We start from the raw sequence: 17,667 nt of genomic DNA, 5'->3' as shown, positions 1-17,667 counted from the left end.
AGAAGTGACCCACCTGTACTAAATGTGAGCAAGGAAGATCCAGATGGCTGACAGAACACACTGGCAAGAATAAATATGTTATTGAGCCCATGCAGATTTAATGGCTGTAGAAGGTACCTAGCAACATTAATAGAGTTACAGACCACAGATGAATTAGCAATGTTGGTCTGCATATGAATCAACAGACACAGGAGAGACACAGCACAATTAAAAGCACCAGAAGCCTTTTCTAGAATCATTGGTACTGGGAAAGGCAAGAAGGCCTGACAGACTCAGAGATCCAACAGAATTAAGATTCAAGGTCCCCTATCAGAATTTATCAATTGAGGAGACCTGTTGTATATTTCAAGAGTCCAGGTGCTCGTCAACTTTAACAGATTTCAGGATCCACAGCAGACCTAACTGATAGGATGGGATCTTGACTGTACTAATTACTTGGTTAGGGTATTTCAACAGATAACAGATTCCAGGATCCCAGCAGACCTAACTGATAGGATGGGATCTTGACTGTACTAATTACTTGGTTAGGGTATTTCAACAGATAACAGATTCCAGGATTCACAGCAGACCTAACTGATAGGATGGGATCTTGACAGTACTAATTACTTGGTTAGGGTATTTCAACAGATAACAGAATCAAGGAACCTCAGCAGAACTGTATGAGTGGGAAGGCTCATGACAACAAGAAGCAGAGGGCACCAGAACAGCATCAGCATGATGTCTTGCCTAACTTATTCATGAAATGTTGTCATGGCCTGGGCACTCAGTAGCCTGAATGTATGTATAATATGAGATGCATTCAGGCTTTAAGGTGACAGTGTCAGTGCCAGCCACTGGAATTCTTCATTCCATTATACCCTTCAGTGAGCATCTGATGTGTTATCTACACACAATACTACATGACCTTTTGTTTTTTGGGTGATCTTAAGAGAGGGGCCACATGTGACCACGAGGTTTGATAGTGTAAAAAATAGCTGGCATACATAGAGACAAAAAGTATATTATCTCAACCCCTGAATGGCCGATCTCATTACCGGAAAATTGCCAAATTCTGGTAATAACAGCCACAGAGGTAAAAAATGCACTCTCCAAAGCTAAGAATACAGCATCCATGGGACCAGATGACATCCCAGGCTGTATACTACATGAACTACAAAATGAACTGGCACCTCACCTAAGTGTCAAGTTTAACCATAGCCTCACCTCAGGCTTTGTGCCCACTGAGTGGTGCACAGCTACAGTTATCCCACTCCACAAGGAGGGATACACCTTGGATCCCGGGAACCACCGCCCCATCAGTCTGATGAGCCTGATCTGCAAGACCATGAAATGTATTATCGTGGAACTTATAAACAAAGACATTGGCAACCTTCAAACACTAGACACCACCCAGTCTGGGTTCGTGAAGGGACGATCTTGTCTCCTGAACCTGAATGACTTCTTTGAATCAGTTTCCAGAGCCGTGGCCTGTATGGTACTTGCCAAGGCCTTTGACACCATCCCCCACTCCGGAATCATAGATAAACTTACTAAGTTGGGCATTAATCCCTACATCACTCGATGAGTTGCCAACTGGCTCACTGACAGAACTCACACTGTAAAAGTAGCCGACTCCAAATCAGAACTCACACTGTAAAAGTAGCCGACTCCATATCCAGCTCCAGACAAGTGACAAGTGGAGTACCTCAGGGTTCAGTCCTGGGACCGCTCTTGTTTGGCATCTACTTCTCTGAAGTACAGGCCAACACTAAGGGACTCTGGCTAACAAAGTTCGCAGATGACTGCAAACTGCGAGCCATTATTGAATCCCCAAATGATGTGGATACTCTACAAAAGGGCCTTACAGAAACAGATGCTTGGTGCCAGAGCCATGGGCTCAATGCCAATAAATGTATAGTTATCCCCTTTGGGAAAAAACGTGTACCCGTGAATTACCACATAGATGGCAGTACACTAAACACCGAAAGTGTGATAAGAGATTTAGGGACACAGGTGGACAGTGGTCTCAACTTTGATAACCACATCGCCACAACAGTCAGGAAATCCTTCTATGTGGCACACCTCATCTCTAAGGGATTTTCATCCAGAAAAAAGGAGGTCATTGTCTCACTGTACTTATCCCTCATTAGACACATTGTAGAATACAACGCCCCATTTGGTATGTACCACTCAAGACATTTGTAACAACTGGAATGGCCGCAGAAATACCTCACTAAAAGAATCACAGGCCTAAAGCAGATGCCCTACACTAACCACCTTAAAAAACACCAGCTATACTCTGTTACATATTGTCGACTCAGGGGTGATCTCTGCTTAACATACAAGGCCATGTCAAATCCAGAGTTGTTGGACATGCTACACTTAAAGAAATCCCAATCCCTCAGAGCCACACGTTCCAGGGATCTAAACCTTGTCATCACAATAAACAAAACATGCTGGAGGGATAGGTTCCTGACCCAGAGACTCCCCAGACTCTGGAATAGACTGCCCATACATGTCAAGCAGAGTGCTTCTTTGGCCCTCTTCAAAAGAAAGCTTGACGACTGGATGGGAGAAAGGAAATTCACCCCAGGGATCACGTCAGTCGCCCAGCTAGACCGGGGTCCAGGGCAGTAAATAGTATGGGAAGAAATAGCCAGGGAATTGTTATGGCTAGGCTTGTATAGGCCCTATGTCTGATAGCCTAGTACCAACCTATGAACCTATATTCTGAAAGAACTAGTATCAAGTGACACATCACGTGCATTCATATCGAAATGCACTAAATAAATGCACATTTGCCATGTAGATAAACATAGCAGAATGTATAGTTTTGAGGAAACTGGCAATAGTGATTTGAGCTTACTAGTAAACAGACTGATACCATCTTTAACAGCAAGATGACCTCTTTTTCACATTTAAAAGGTCATAGATACAACAGTGATTTCATTGTACTAAATTAGAAATTCTTCATCACATATTCACATATTCTTTAAATTCTTTGAGTGACTATGAAGTTTGGACAGATCTCTGGAGCTGTGCAATATATATATGTATGTGTGTGTGTGTGTGTGTGTGTGTGTGTGTGTGTGTGTGTGTGTGTGTGTGTGTGTGTGTCTGCTACTGTAAGTCAAGTGTGTGTCTGATTGAGAGCTGTTTAGTTAACTGCATATGATCAATGAAACAGCCGATTGACAGGTGTGCAACAGCACAAAAATTCTCAGGGTTAGGGAATATGCTCTTACCCTGTGTTTGTGGAATCTCAGAGTTACTATATATAATTAACAGGGTTGTTGAGGGGTGCATGAGGGCTTGCCCATTGCAAAAAAAGATGCTTTTATTTAATTTGTGTAATTTTAAATGTTATGTGTGCCAAAGCTGTTTCCTGGCACATGCATGCTGGCATGTCAGTGTCAGCATCTTCAACAATCAAATCTGTTAGGGGAAAAAATATAAAAAATGAAAAACGTATAACAAGCTGGTTGCATAAGTGTGCACACCCTTAAATGAATACTTTGTTGAAGTACCTTACAAAGCATCAAAAGGATCTCATTGTTGAAAGGTATCAGTCAACCTAACATATATGTTTGTTTTTCAATTGAACTGTACAGGTTATAGGTCGCATTAAAGGTGGGAAAAGTTTTGAAATGATTTATTGTGGTCTCATTTTTTATATCACAAAAACCTGTCATTTTCCACTGTGTATATATATATATATATATATATATATATATATATATATATATATATATATATATGGTTCCCATTCAGAAGCCTGAAACATCATAAGCCTGAAAATCAAAATCCTGAAACCAAAAGCCTGAAAATTCAGAATCCTGAAAACTCAAAATCCTGAAAACACAAAATAGACATACTGATGTCATTGTGGCTTTGCTATTGTTAGCCCTGTGGTGTTAGGTCATGCGTTGGGGTCAGGTAAGTGTGCGGTTCGTTTTATTTTAGGGTTAGGGTCGGTTTAAGTGAGTTAGGGTTAGAGCAGGTTAGGCATGTATGCAATAGTGACAAATATTGGGGTTAGGGGTTTAAGTGAGTTAGGGTTAGGGCGCGGGTCAGGTGAGTGTGTGATAGTGACGGACCTTAGGGTTAGGGTCAGGGTCAGTTGGTAGATATTAGTGTCTTTATAGTGACATATTAGCATTATTTGTGTTTTCAGGATTTTGAGTTTCAGGATTTTGGTCTTTCAGGATTTTGGGCTTTTGGGATTTTGAGTTTTCAGGATTCTGAATTTTCAGGCTTTTGGTTTCAGGATTTTGATTTTCAGGCTTATGATGTTTCAGGCTTCTGAATGGGAACCATATATATATATATATATATATATATATATATATATATATATATATATATATATATACATATAATTTCAGCAAATTAAGCCACATGTCATTGATAACAAGTGTTTTTTTTTTAATGTTAAGTTTGGTGTTAGTAACACATTAATGACAAGGAGTCACTTTCAGAATATCTAACAGCTACATATAAAGTAACCATAGCTGGGAGTGGTAGGTGCATTGGCATTTTCTACATTACTCATAGGTGTATGAAGTTTGTGTATGTGCGTGTGTGTGTGTGTGTGTGTGTGTGTGTGTGTGTGTGTCTCTACATGTTCCATCATAAACCAGCACACTGACTAGAATGAGTTTTTGATGTCTTGTATCCCTTGCTGTCTGAGACAGACTCTATCATCCTCACAAGTCTGTAACACAGTATGGACAGTTATCAGGAAATGAATAGACTTTTGTATACTGTAATTGCCTAGATCATTTCAAATAATTCTAGCATCTACAATCAAAATAACACAATATGAACTGTTAATATTAACAAATATGTAATAAATATTAAAAATATGCACATACACTTGTTATCTTTGGTCAACACTTTCTCTCTCTCTGTCTTTAATATCAATTGTACAATTCTTGCTCAAGAGATGATAATAGCTTTTGTTCTCAGTGGCATTATCCAAATCAGATTCTAATAAAAAAGTAATCTAAATTAAATTGTTGAATTTAAGAGAATTGCTTCATTCCTCATCCTTTGAATCATGACTTAAGTAATCTATCCAAACTGAGAAAGAAATGCTGAAACCCAAGTTCCCAAATATAATGTATCCACAGAAGGTCTACAATTTTATATACAACACACACTAAGTTCCCAAATATAATGCATCCATAGAATGTCTACATTCTTATATACAACAAACACTAAGTTCCCAAATATAATGTATCCATAGAAGGTCTACATTCTTATATACAACACACACTAAGTTCCCAAATATAATGTATCCATAGAAGGTCTACATTTTTATATACAACACACGCTAAGTTCCCAAATATAATGTATCTATAGAAGGTCTACATTCTTATATACAACACAAAGTTCCCAAATATAATGTATCCATAGAAGGTCTACATTCTTATATACAACACACACAAAGTTCACAAATATAATGTATCCATAGAAGGTCTGCATTCTTATATACAACACACACTAAGTTACCAAATATAATGTATCCATAGATGGTCTATAGTCTTAAATACAACACACACTAAGTTCCCAAATATAATGTATCCATAGAAGGTCTACATTCTTATATACAACACACACTAAGTTACCAAATATAATGAGATGGTCTATAGTCTTAAATACAACACATATGAAGTTCATGATGCCTTATACTGCCAGTGACCAAACTGGCACACACACATTGCACACACCCTTGCTTACCACAAGGCCAAAGCCAGAGAACATGTGGCACTGGCTGGTAAGTGTTTTATTTTCTTGCCATGTCCATCTGTTAACTGAATTTTAATAAATTAATTTGCAACATGCCTCGAATCTGAACTCATTCAATAACTTATATCAATATCTGACTGCATCCAGTCTCAGATATGAACTCATTCAATAACTTACTGTCAATGTCTGACTGCATCCAGTCTCAGATCTGAACTCATTCAATAGCTTGTCAATATCTGACTGCATCCAGTCTCAGATATGAACTCATTCAATAACTTATATCAATATCTGACTGCATCCAGTCTCAGATATGAACTCATTCAATAACTTACTGTCAATGTCTGACTGCATCCAGTCTCAGATCTGAACTCATTCAATAGCTTGTCAATATCTGACTGCATCCAGTCTCAGATCTGAACTCATTCAATAGCTTGTCAATATCTGACTGCATCCAGTCTCATATCTGAACTCATTCAATAACTTACTGTCAGGGTCAGACTATGCATCCAGTCTCAGGTCTGAACTCTCTGAATAGCTTCTCAAAGTCTGACTCTGCTTCTAGTCTTAGATATGAACTCATTCAATAGTTTACTGTCAATGTTTGCACATGCATCGTCAGATCTGAACTTATTCAATAGCTTATTGTAATGGCCTTACTGTGCATCCAGTCTCAGATCTGAACTCAGTCAATAAATTACTGTCAATGTCTGACTGTACATCTAGTCTCAGATCTCAACTCATTGACTAACTTACTATCATTGTCTGCCTGTGCCAGAGTGCTGAGATGGACTAGTAAGTAGTTAGTACTGCTGGCTGAATAACAGGCATCCATAAAGCATACATTCTTTGTCATTTTGACCCCTACCCCCCCATCCCATACCTAGTAAATGGTATCCTTGAAAAACACTAATAATGCATTAGCACAAATACTGGACTATCACTGAATATCTTACAATAATGAATTACACAGCAATAGCCATTAATTTATCATTTATGTATGTATCTCTCTATCTATCTATCTATCTATCTATCTATCTATCTATCTATCTATCTCCACAAGGGCGGGAGACTTAAACCTCGACACGGCTATTAATAGGACGTGCTGGAGGGATAGATTCATCACCCAAAGACTCCCTATGCTGTGGAATAAAATCCCGGTATATGTGAGGCAGAGCACCTCGCTGGCCTTGTTCAAGAGAAATCTTGACCAATGGATGGGAGATTGCGGATATACCCCAGGGATTACCTCAGTGTCACTGCTCAACAGAGGCACAGCAAAATAATGGGTATAGTTCCCCATACTAAAGGGGTGGTGTAAGCCACAAAACTATGGGCTAGGCTTGTAAATGCCCTCGGGCAGATAGCCTAGTATGAACCTATGAACCTATGAACCTATCTATCTGTCCATCTATCTAAGTCTGACTTGGATAAAGCCCTTTTTTAGCAGAGGCCTGGGAAGAAAATATCTACAGTAATAGCAATTTTGACATGTATATAAAATACAGTTGCATGATATCAAAAGAAATACAATATATAGGTAAGTGTAAGTACATGAGAGAAAACACTTTACAATAGCTTATATAATTCAACAACTGTTAATCAAAGCAATTACCAGCACAGTATTTTTTTTTCATATATGCATGACACACCTCACTGGTAAACAAATAACAAATGTTATGCTTACCTGTCCAAAATTAATTGCAGCATGTGCCGCTGCTGCAGTAAAAATGATCACTGTTAAATACTCTGTTAATGCATTCTTGGATTCCAAAGTTTTTGGGAACCCTGTTGGAATAAAAAAGGCAACACAGTAATGCATGACATAATAGTGGCCAAACATTTCATGCAACACAAGGATATTATTAAGCAATATTTATCTACTATAAACAGTATAAATAAAAGCACAAAAGAAAAAAACATGAGACACAGCACATATACAATACACAGTATACTTATAAAGTGTAAAATAAAGGCAGAATATTTTTGTAAGTCATTTGTCTTTCCCTTCTCCCTGTTGGTGTGCGTTTATAAGAAGTAGTATTAGCTTGTCACAGTCTGCCTTTACACACTGATGGAAGATGATCTCTATACATGCAAGCTAAAATGTAAACACGTTACTGCTGGTGGTTGAAATAATGAGCATTAACTCCTATTTATCTTTGTAGCATCTCCAGCTGCTGGGACTGTTATAGATCAGGTGCGCTACATAATGGTGACAAGAACTGGATTATGGATTTGGCTCTTCAGAGGCTACAAATCATCTTGAACACTGTGTTCATCTTTCTGAACATGAAAAGTATGATGCCATATTCCCCATAGTCTAGAAAAAACACTCATGATGCATTCGCAGACTGGTAGAGTTGGGGTCTGCCCAAATGAGTTTCCCTCATTTCTAATCACACAGCAGGGTGCCTCTTTTTTGGTATATGTCGATAATGTAAATCTTACAATTCCCAGAATCCAATGTTTGAATTTAAAACATTGCATTCTTGTTTTTTTTTCTTGATCATATAGAAGAATTTTAGTAATGTGATTTTATCAGCTGAGTGACAATAAAACCCCTTGTGTATTGAAATGATTATTCATAAGTAATAAGTGAATAAATCCGGTGGGGAAAACACAATTAAGTACACATATGAAAGTAGTGTTATAAATTTCCAAAGATGCATTACAAAGTAGAGGTGTAGTAAAGTTCTACCATGCTGTAGAAGTTGTATCTTTAATAAAACATAACAGATATCTTTTGTACTGCAGGAGGATTAAACACGTATTTTAAACATGCAATTAGAGCAATACTTTGGAAGAACAGAGGTAGCTTGTATTTGCATCTTCAATCTATAATATGGTGCAGCCTGTTTTGTTTCATTGTATAAAATACAATATTATAGTGCCATAAAATGTGAAAACTGGACTCAAGGTCTCTTACAAATACTACTTAAGAACACTCTTCCAAACTGTTTTTGGTTTTTGTGCTTAATCATTAAAGTAGTAATCAACTTGAATGTTAAACTAAGCATCTTAGAGTATGTATCTCCAACCATAATCAAGTTGTTATATACTGTGCCTTTATCATGCCTGACAAATTAGACACTCATTAAAATGCTACACAACTCATCTTTAAAGCATTTATAGGTCTAAATTAGATCTCCCCTGAAAAGTCTAAAGTAAATAAAATGCACTGTAATATGTCTGAGCCTCTCACTGTATAACAACAGATTGTTTACTGAGGAACTCTGTCTTATGTAGCACTTTTGGACTCTGTCACATTTATTTAATATCTTTCCTGAATAAGTAAAAAAATTAGAACATTCAGTTATGATTCTTGCCATAGAATTAAAGAGGAGAACAATAGTATATTTATGTATAGAAGTCATTAGTCTCAGAGTTGCTTTTATTGTAAAAAAATCCTCCTGAGTATAATATGTGCATTGTTACATTGTTACAGAAGTTAATTTGGCTATCTGTTGCAACTTACAATTCTTTAACTTCTGTCTTAAAGAATGCTGTGACATTAGTAATGGCATATGGAAAACTCGTACTGAGGGAACCTAGATATAAAATATGCCACTTCTTGCTATTATATTTGAAGTTATTGTTACCAGCCAAATAAAGAGTTTATTGAGAAACTTTTTGAGGAAAAGGGAACAGCAACCTTAGCGTCATCTGCTATTTTTTTCAAGCCAAAATATTTCACCCTTTGGAATAGCGACCATAAAGACATTGAACAGCAATGATCCCAGCATCAAATCTTGAGGCATCCTACTAATTGCATAACAAATGGATGCACTAGTCTTGATCCTAATGTGGGATACTCAGTTTTGCAGCCAAGTACTTACTCAGTTTACAGTGTAAGAACTCCCACCATAACTCATTAGAATTTGTACAACAGAAGATTGGGGAATCAAAGCATATGCCTTGGCCAGGTCTGATAGCTGGTAGGTTGGCATCCATGGCATCTAACTCAGGTGTATAAAAGGTAATACTGGCCCTACCCTGGATGAAACCATGTTGACTTATGTTTGTGATCTGACACTCATTATCAGATATCATTTTTATTGGTGTCCTCTCAAAACAGTTCCCTCCAATGCTAGTAAGACTGATGGGCATATATTTGCTTAAACCTTTAGCATCACTTCCCCTTGAAAGTAGGTGTCACAATAGCCATTTCATAAATGTCTAAAATTATTTGAAATGAATAAATTAAGTATGAATGTATATGATCTTTTACTGTTGTCAGAAGAAAAACATGGTTAACAGTGTCAGTGACATAGTCAGCTTTAATCTTCTCTACTGATTCTATAAACCAGTCCTCCTTGATCAATGGACAGTTATCCCCTGTGACTACAATTTCTTCAAATGAGTGAGGAATCCTTGAATAAGACTGCTTTGAAAATAAACTGGCAAAAGTATAAGCAATATTCTTTTCATCTGTTATAGTTACACCATTTTGCTTGAGAGTAATATTAGTATAATTATCAACACGGCAACATCAAATATGCCTACAACAGATTTTTCATTATACTTGGTATGTATTGCCATCTTACACTACATAGCTCTGCTTACCTTTTCTCACTTCTGAGCTAAACTTTCCATAGATTAGTTCATCTTTCTCTCTGTACTCATATCTGATAGATAATTTTATACTGCATCCAAAAATATATGTTCCTCTAACCAGCGTTTCTAATTTGTAGTACCAACATAGTTGTCTACTCTGTTCTTAGAAAGATGTAGTCCAACTTCTGGAACATGTATTTGTACTATATTTTCTACTTTATCTTGAACGTGTCTCTAATATTCTTCTACAAATAATGGCACAGCATTTTTTTCTCCAATCCAACTCTATCAGTTCTGCTCTCAAATCATTTTAGTTTCCTACTTAGGTTTACTGCAACCCCATTACTTTGGGATTGAGTACCACCAACCACAACACAGTAATGTGGTCTGTCATACCTAGTAGTTGTTAGGACATATTACAGACATTTCCATACTGGTTTGGTGAGGACTGCATCAATTACATTGTTCTCTCATTTACTAAAGTTTTTTTTTCTTTAATTTAGAGAAGGCAGTCTTCCACATAAAATACATCATCTTTTGTCATCCATTCTGTTTTGTTCAACCTATGTGGTTTGGAGAAGGCTTGATACAGAAGTTTTGCTTATTGAATGCTTAGGTGTCTATGAAATGGCCCTGCTGCATTTTGGGTAGCAGAATGTTAATCACTTATAAGTTCATACCCATTTGAGAAGGACACAGAATATTTAGATATTGTTCAAGAACTTTGATTTTTTTTTTTGCTCCCACATTTCTAAGGTTTGTCTTTGTCATATTTTTTTTATCAAACAATTGTAGAATGCCTTGACCTTCAAAGTAAAAACTTTGTAATATTTCTGAGTCAGAAACTCAATGCCAGAATATATTTTAATAATATAAATTAATTATTAGTTCTCTAGATCTGTACAAGATAGATACATCCTGCACTTGATAGCAAAGAATTTGATACAAGTAATACTTGTAGCCTTTCTTCAATATTTTAGGAGACTAGGACAGCCATATCACAGTCTGAAATTACATATTTTAAATTTAAACCAGCGTCTTATCCTTCAGTAAAATTGAATATGGCATAATAGAAAAGACAGCTTTATGTACTATTAGACTTATTAGTAGCGGCAATAGCCTTGTTTCCTGTCACTGTTGATGAGAACTCAAAGAACTGAATCACATCTGTTTACAAATAGATGATTACTGGGGAATAATTTTCCATAAAGTAAATATCAGTATTATGTAAATCTATTAAGTTTTGACTTTATTACCAGGACAACAAAATAACAGTACTAACTCCCCAAACTTCAGGCAAAATGAAATATTTATTACAGAAAAATAACTCAGTTTTAAAAATATTCTACATGTGAAATGGTGCTATTAAATTCCCATATTTTTTTTCTTACTTCTATGGACTCTCCACATTAAAACTCTTTCTCTTGGAAGGTTTTGTATAATCTCAACATCTAGTTACTGGTACCTTATTTGATATTTTAAATGGTGGTTCACAACAGTGTCACTGCAACTGACATGGCAGGTTTACTGCATATAATTAGCATAGTCATCAGTAAAGCTGCCATGCTGACTGATGTTGTACTGGTTTAGCTGAAACTTAAAAATGCTTGCTGTTATCCTGCAATTTGGTATGTGGGCATTTCCTTTCACATGTAATGAATACAAAAGCACAATGAATCCAGCAAGTCACAAATTTTTTAAAAAAGTGACAGCAAAACTTTGTCTTTGTTGTGCATAATAAAGGACTAACAGCTGTGAAGATGGGAAGTTTGTATACTATATATCTCATATGGCATTAATTCACCATTATACTTAGCAATTCTCCACTTAAATTCAATGGTATCTTTAGGTACAAACATTATGTACATAAATTATGAAGTCACTTAAGTACATTTATAAAAAACAATCTTACCAGGAATTATGCCAGTTATCTAATATTTGTCAACTTATGTAAAAGAATGATCCACTTTCTAGCCTTCTGCCATACTTTTTATGAGCTCAACTGTACATTTTTTACAGTTCCAGTACTGACCATCTTCAAGCCCCCAACAACCAAATGACATTTTTGATCTTGTTCATTTATTCCCCTATTAAACTGACAGCCCTATGTCCCATTAGTTGCTTACTTGCAGTTTGAAACCATAGGCCCATTCATTCCACTCTGGGTGAAAGTCTGACTTTGGGAATAGGTAATCATATGTGTGAGGTTAGGGCTAACCCTCAAACTAACATCTCCATCTGGTGACTGTGACTTCTGAAATCACTGTTTTCCTGGTGTGACACACATGCAACAAACATACATCTCTAGTCTGTTTGACAACTGCATAGCAAGGTCTCCAGCTTGACCCACATTACTACAAGTGAGATCTCCACACTCCTGCCTGGGTCAGCATGCAGCAGAATGAACCACCTTACTCTCTGGTATGGACAAGCTGGCATTACTTCTCACTCCCACTCTCAAACAAGCTGTTCCAGCTTCCTGTGCTGCTAATCAAGCCCAGTTCTTCTGTGGACAATCCATCTACACCACAGAGTTGGCCTGGTCATCTGTACAAATTAAGAGAGATCATAATGCTTTTTTAACACGTGAAATACAATTGACATCTGATTTTCAACTTCAGAACTTTTTAGGAGGGTACATGTATATTCTTTTTAACAGCCAATATGAACAACATAACTTTCACTATATAATTAAAAAAAACACACACACGTAGCTCAGCCATTTATAGCATGCTTGTTAATTAGTTAAACTTTTTTAACCAGGGTACACCACTGATTCAAGAGGACCAACTTTGGCTCATTTCATTTCTAAAAACATAGAGCAATGACAGAAGCTGAATTTACAATGCATGTTTGCAACAGAAGTTGATAATTCATAGGTTTACAAATATAGTCTACTGTCAAAAGTGATATTTATAATACGTAAGCATATTAAAAGTATAGCAAGCATATGTACGAAGAGGCTTTTAGGAGATTATATATTTGATTACAGACAATGATGTGTCATAGATGGTTTAGAAAGAGAATAGAAAATGTTATGAATAGGATATATTTAAAAGAAAAGGTACAACTCATTGCACTAGCAGCGAAGAATGCAGAGAGTGTAGGGGAATGGTAATGGTTAGTAAATAGTGTCGGAAATGGTATAAGTAGCAGGGAAGTTTACTAGTTTAAGTAGTTTAAGCACAACCTAGACAAGTGGATGAGGTATAGGAAATTTACACCAGTCCTGGCACCCATGTCCCTTATGGGAAGAGGTAGCTTATAAATGCCTGGCCCTCAATGTCTTATTTGGATTGTATACAGGACATCACTATTTTTAGGGAAAACAAGGCTAGGTTTAGAAAGGCCCCTTGGGTCATTAGCCTAGTAATATCTATGAATCTATGAATCTGTTATACCTATACAGTTATAATTCAACAATTGTATGCATTTCTCCTTATATAAGTTAAAAAACAGTCATTACTTCTAAAATTAAACAATGAAGTTATTTACTTAAATAAATTAGGCAATGCACTTTGAAAGTTAATCACACTGTACAGTCCTGCACACAGACATATAAAAACATAACTTTTGAACAAATGACAACAAAATAACACTATAAGCTGGCTGATCATACTACTATCATTAATTGAACTGTAATCTGTCTACCTCTACCTTCTAAGACCATTTAGCAGTTCCAGAAAATCACAGGCAAAGGTATTAGCTCACTGACTCTGGGCAGCTGTCCCCCTCTCTTTTCATCTGCTATCCATGAGAATATATCCTCACTGATACTTAGATTGTTAAACATTCAACAAGTGCTTCACAGGGAACACACAGGCTGATTGAATCAACTCATGACATGATTTTCAAACAAAGAGCTACTTTATTTGAAAAACAAATTGCAGAAAAGTGTCCTGGAGTGACTTAAGTCAACAATGGTAAAAAATTAATATTCAGTTAGCATAGCCCTTTCTTTCTTAGCTGCATTGGTTAAAGAATTCCTGAGTCTTTTCTTCCTGTTGGGTTAACAATTTAAAACCAAACAACTTCTTCAAAGTAAAATGTTTTGACAACAAACAAGTTCTTTCCCCAAATAAGGTAGCATAGCTTCGGAGAAGAAATAGGCTAAGGACCACTACACTCTGTGTGTGTGTGTGTGTGTGTGTGTGTGTGTGTGTGTGTGTGTGTGTGTGTGTGTGTGTGTATGTGTAACAGTGTCACTTTTAAAATTCTGCTGCATTGCTACAAAAAAGCAACCACTTATTCTATACACTGTCACATCACATCTTTGTTACATCTTTATTGAAAAAATACTTGCAGGTTTTTAGTTTTTATATTTCACATCTTTGCTGCATTTTTACTAAAACCTTGCTGCAGGTTTTATACAGTGTTTCACAGTTTATACATTTGCTACATTTGTATAATAAAAACAAATGCATAGTTTGTGCAGCTTTTTATACTTTACACATCTGCTTCATCTTCATGGAAAAACAATGACACCTGACATTCTCTGGCTTTCCCTGTGATTTTAATTTTATAATATGTTGCTGGTTGTTTGATTCACAGTAAGACCAGAACTGATCAGTATTAATTCAGTGTTGAGCATTCTTGATGAAATTCTGTCTTGTGTATCACATTTTCCATTGTTGATGTTCAGCTTTCTCCATGTTACTGCTTTCTTCCATTCCATTTACTATGAAATACATTGTTAATGTGATCTCTTGCTGTCTTTTTTCTATGTGCCTGTTACACATCTCATTTTCTTGTATCTATCATGTCTGCTCCACTGAAATTGTGCGCATTCCAGTAGATGAATTGGTTTGTTACTTTGTCTGTGGTCTGTAACTGCACATTCCTAGCTTCTTAGCCTGCAGATCTGAGATCTCTAGTGAGGTGACAAATTCAGTGATATCTTCTAGTGTTAAATCCAGCTCCTCCTAACTTTTCTAAAACTTCATTTTTTTATTATTCACATTTTTATTTTTAGTCAATGCCATAAAAATCATAGTTTTGTGATTAATTTTAATCCTGTGAAATGCAAATGGGTTGTTTCGCATTCTTCTTGTACTATATTTCTTAAAGCATCACTCTGTACACTTTCTTGAATGAAATAATTGTTTACCTCTTCTTGCATATCTGCACATGCCTATTGTACATGACATAATTATATTACCCAATACCCCTTGTCTCCAACTATGTCACCAGTAGTGTTTTGAATGTGTCTCAAGTAGTTACATTTAAAGCAACTACATACTTGTTAAACCTTGACACTCATTCTTTCCATAGTGATGTCAAGAAAGCGGTCCCACTTTTATTGTCGAAATGACTAGGTATACTATATCTGCAGACTTAATTCTTATTGCAGCTTTAAATACCTGGATACTGAATACCTTTTCTATCATATGTCTTATTTAATTCACTTTGTATCCCTTTATTCACTTCCACTATGACTGGATGAATCCCAACCTGCCAAGGAAAGGAATCAGTGAACTGGTCTCCCTGAAAAAAATAGGTGAAAAATTACTTTTAACGTGATTTTTGCAGGGGATTGAGCCCCATCCACACACCCTGAATGTATATAGACAAACTCCATGGTTGCACCAATTCAAAGAAGGGGAATTTCTCCCAAAAGCATCACCACCAGCACAACTCACCAGCAGTGATTTCCTATGGAGGAACTCCTGTCCCCAGCAGCTTGAAATTTGGGCAAATGAAGCTCAAGAGTTCAGTTTTATGTCATCCATAGTTTATACCCTTTGTTCTTCTACTTTGCTTTTTTTTAGTTAATCTTTTAAGTATACTAAACATTTTAGTTCTTGTTTTGCTTGCATGCTTTTGGAACAGGGAAAATAATGTCTATAAAATAATAAAACAAATGTCATGTATTTTACAGTTACAGTATGCTCATCAGTTTCATGATATTATTTTTGTTAAATTATATTTCTCATATTTTCTGCCCTGGCATGCTAAATTTAATAGGAAAAATACAGGCAATGATATTATCTAGCATTAAATCCTGCCCAGGCTGTGCCCTCCTCTTGACTGTAGGGTAAAACTTAGGAATAGGAAGGCTTTTTTATGTACACAGTAATACCTTTGAGGCTACACTTCACTTAGAAAAAAGCCATTTAATGTAGATGATTTGTCACAGAGTTGTATGACTACTCAAATCTAAAGAAAAAGCCAAGGGCGGAGAATATTTAACTCTTTTTCAAACTTGGTTCCAAATTCTCTTTTATAGAACATGCTGTAGATGAACACCAGTAGAAAATTGTTTGATAAGCAGATACATGACTTCTTCATGAATCATTCTGTATGCATTTTACTTCCTGGATCACTGCACTAGTAAAGCATTCATGCCCCCAGGAAGAAGTCCACACATTACTGCAATGTCTCTATGTGGGGAAAAAAGACTAACAGGAGACTACAGCAGACATTCTGAAAGCACTGACAATTCCTCACTCAGGCACAGTAGAAAAGCTAAATAAACTAGGAATATACCCCTTTGTCACCCACTGGATTGCCATCTGGCTCACAAATAGGATGCAGATAATGAAAATAGGGGGAAGTTACCTCCACAAAGAGACCAGTCCTCATTGGGGTCCTCAGGGCTGTGTGCTGAGACCTGTCCTGTTTGGCATCTACTTTTCTGAAGTAAAAGGCAATACCAAAGGGCTCTGGCTGACTAAGTTTGCAGATGGCCACAAGCTAGGAACAGTCACTGAATCCATAAATGACTTATCCATCCCGCAGGTAGGTTTGTCTCAAATAAATAACTGGTGCCAAAATCATTGATTAAAACTTAATGCAAAAACTTACATTTATTGTTTCCTTTGTCATCTACTACAAGGAACTACCACATTGGCAGTACGTCCCTAAGAGTTGACTCAGCTGTTCAGGACTTGGGAACTTACGTGGACAGTGACCTAACTTTTCATCAACGTATCAATGTGCATCTACTGTTGTAAGAAATACCTTCTATACTGGACAGCTTATAAACAAAGGGATTGTGTCTAGATCTGGGCATGTCATTCCCCCTTTTACTCAGCCCTCATTAGGCCAGTCATTGAATATAATGGCCCCTTTGGCATGTATCTGTCCAGACACAGGCAACAACTGGAATGCTCACAGACATACCTTACTGAAGGGATACAATGCCTAAACAACATGTACCACATAGACCAACTCATAGACCTGTTACTTTATTTGGTATCCTACAGACTGCTAAGAGGTGACCTGTGTCCATCATACAAGGCATCTTCCAACCCACTATAGATGGATTTACTGCACATTAGCAAGTTGACTGGCATCAGAAGCACTAGGTCCAGGGATCTAAACCACTTCTGCAGCATCAACAGAATGGTATGGAGAGACAGGTATATCTCACAGACAATACCA

The 17,667-nt window shown here is 36.7% G+C and overlaps 1 protein-coding gene across 1 annotated transcript in view; it reads right to left on the bottom strand.

Moving 5' to 3' along the window:
• Window positions 1-17,667, bottom strand: part of ALOX5 (arachidonate 5-lipoxygenase) — an 825,341-nt gene that overhangs the window by 16,713 nt on the left and 790,961 nt on the right. The window contains exon 12 of the mRNA XM_044056362.1: window positions 7,415-7,515. Within this exon, the coding sequence (XP_043912297.1) occupies window positions 7,415-7,515 (101 nt within the window). The remainder of the gene's footprint in view (window positions 1-7,414; window positions 7,516-17,667) is intronic.

Source organism: Protopterus annectens, chromosome 14.part0 (genome assembly GCF_019279795.1).
Source record: "Protopterus annectens isolate FY-2018-M chromosome 14.part0, PAN1.0, whole genome shotgun sequence".
Classification (NCBI taxonomy): Eukaryota; Metazoa; Chordata; order Ceratodontiformes; family Protopteridae; genus Protopterus; species Protopterus annectens.
Note: the sequence above shows the minus strand (reverse complement) of the source record. Positions and strands in the feature narration are given on the sequence as shown.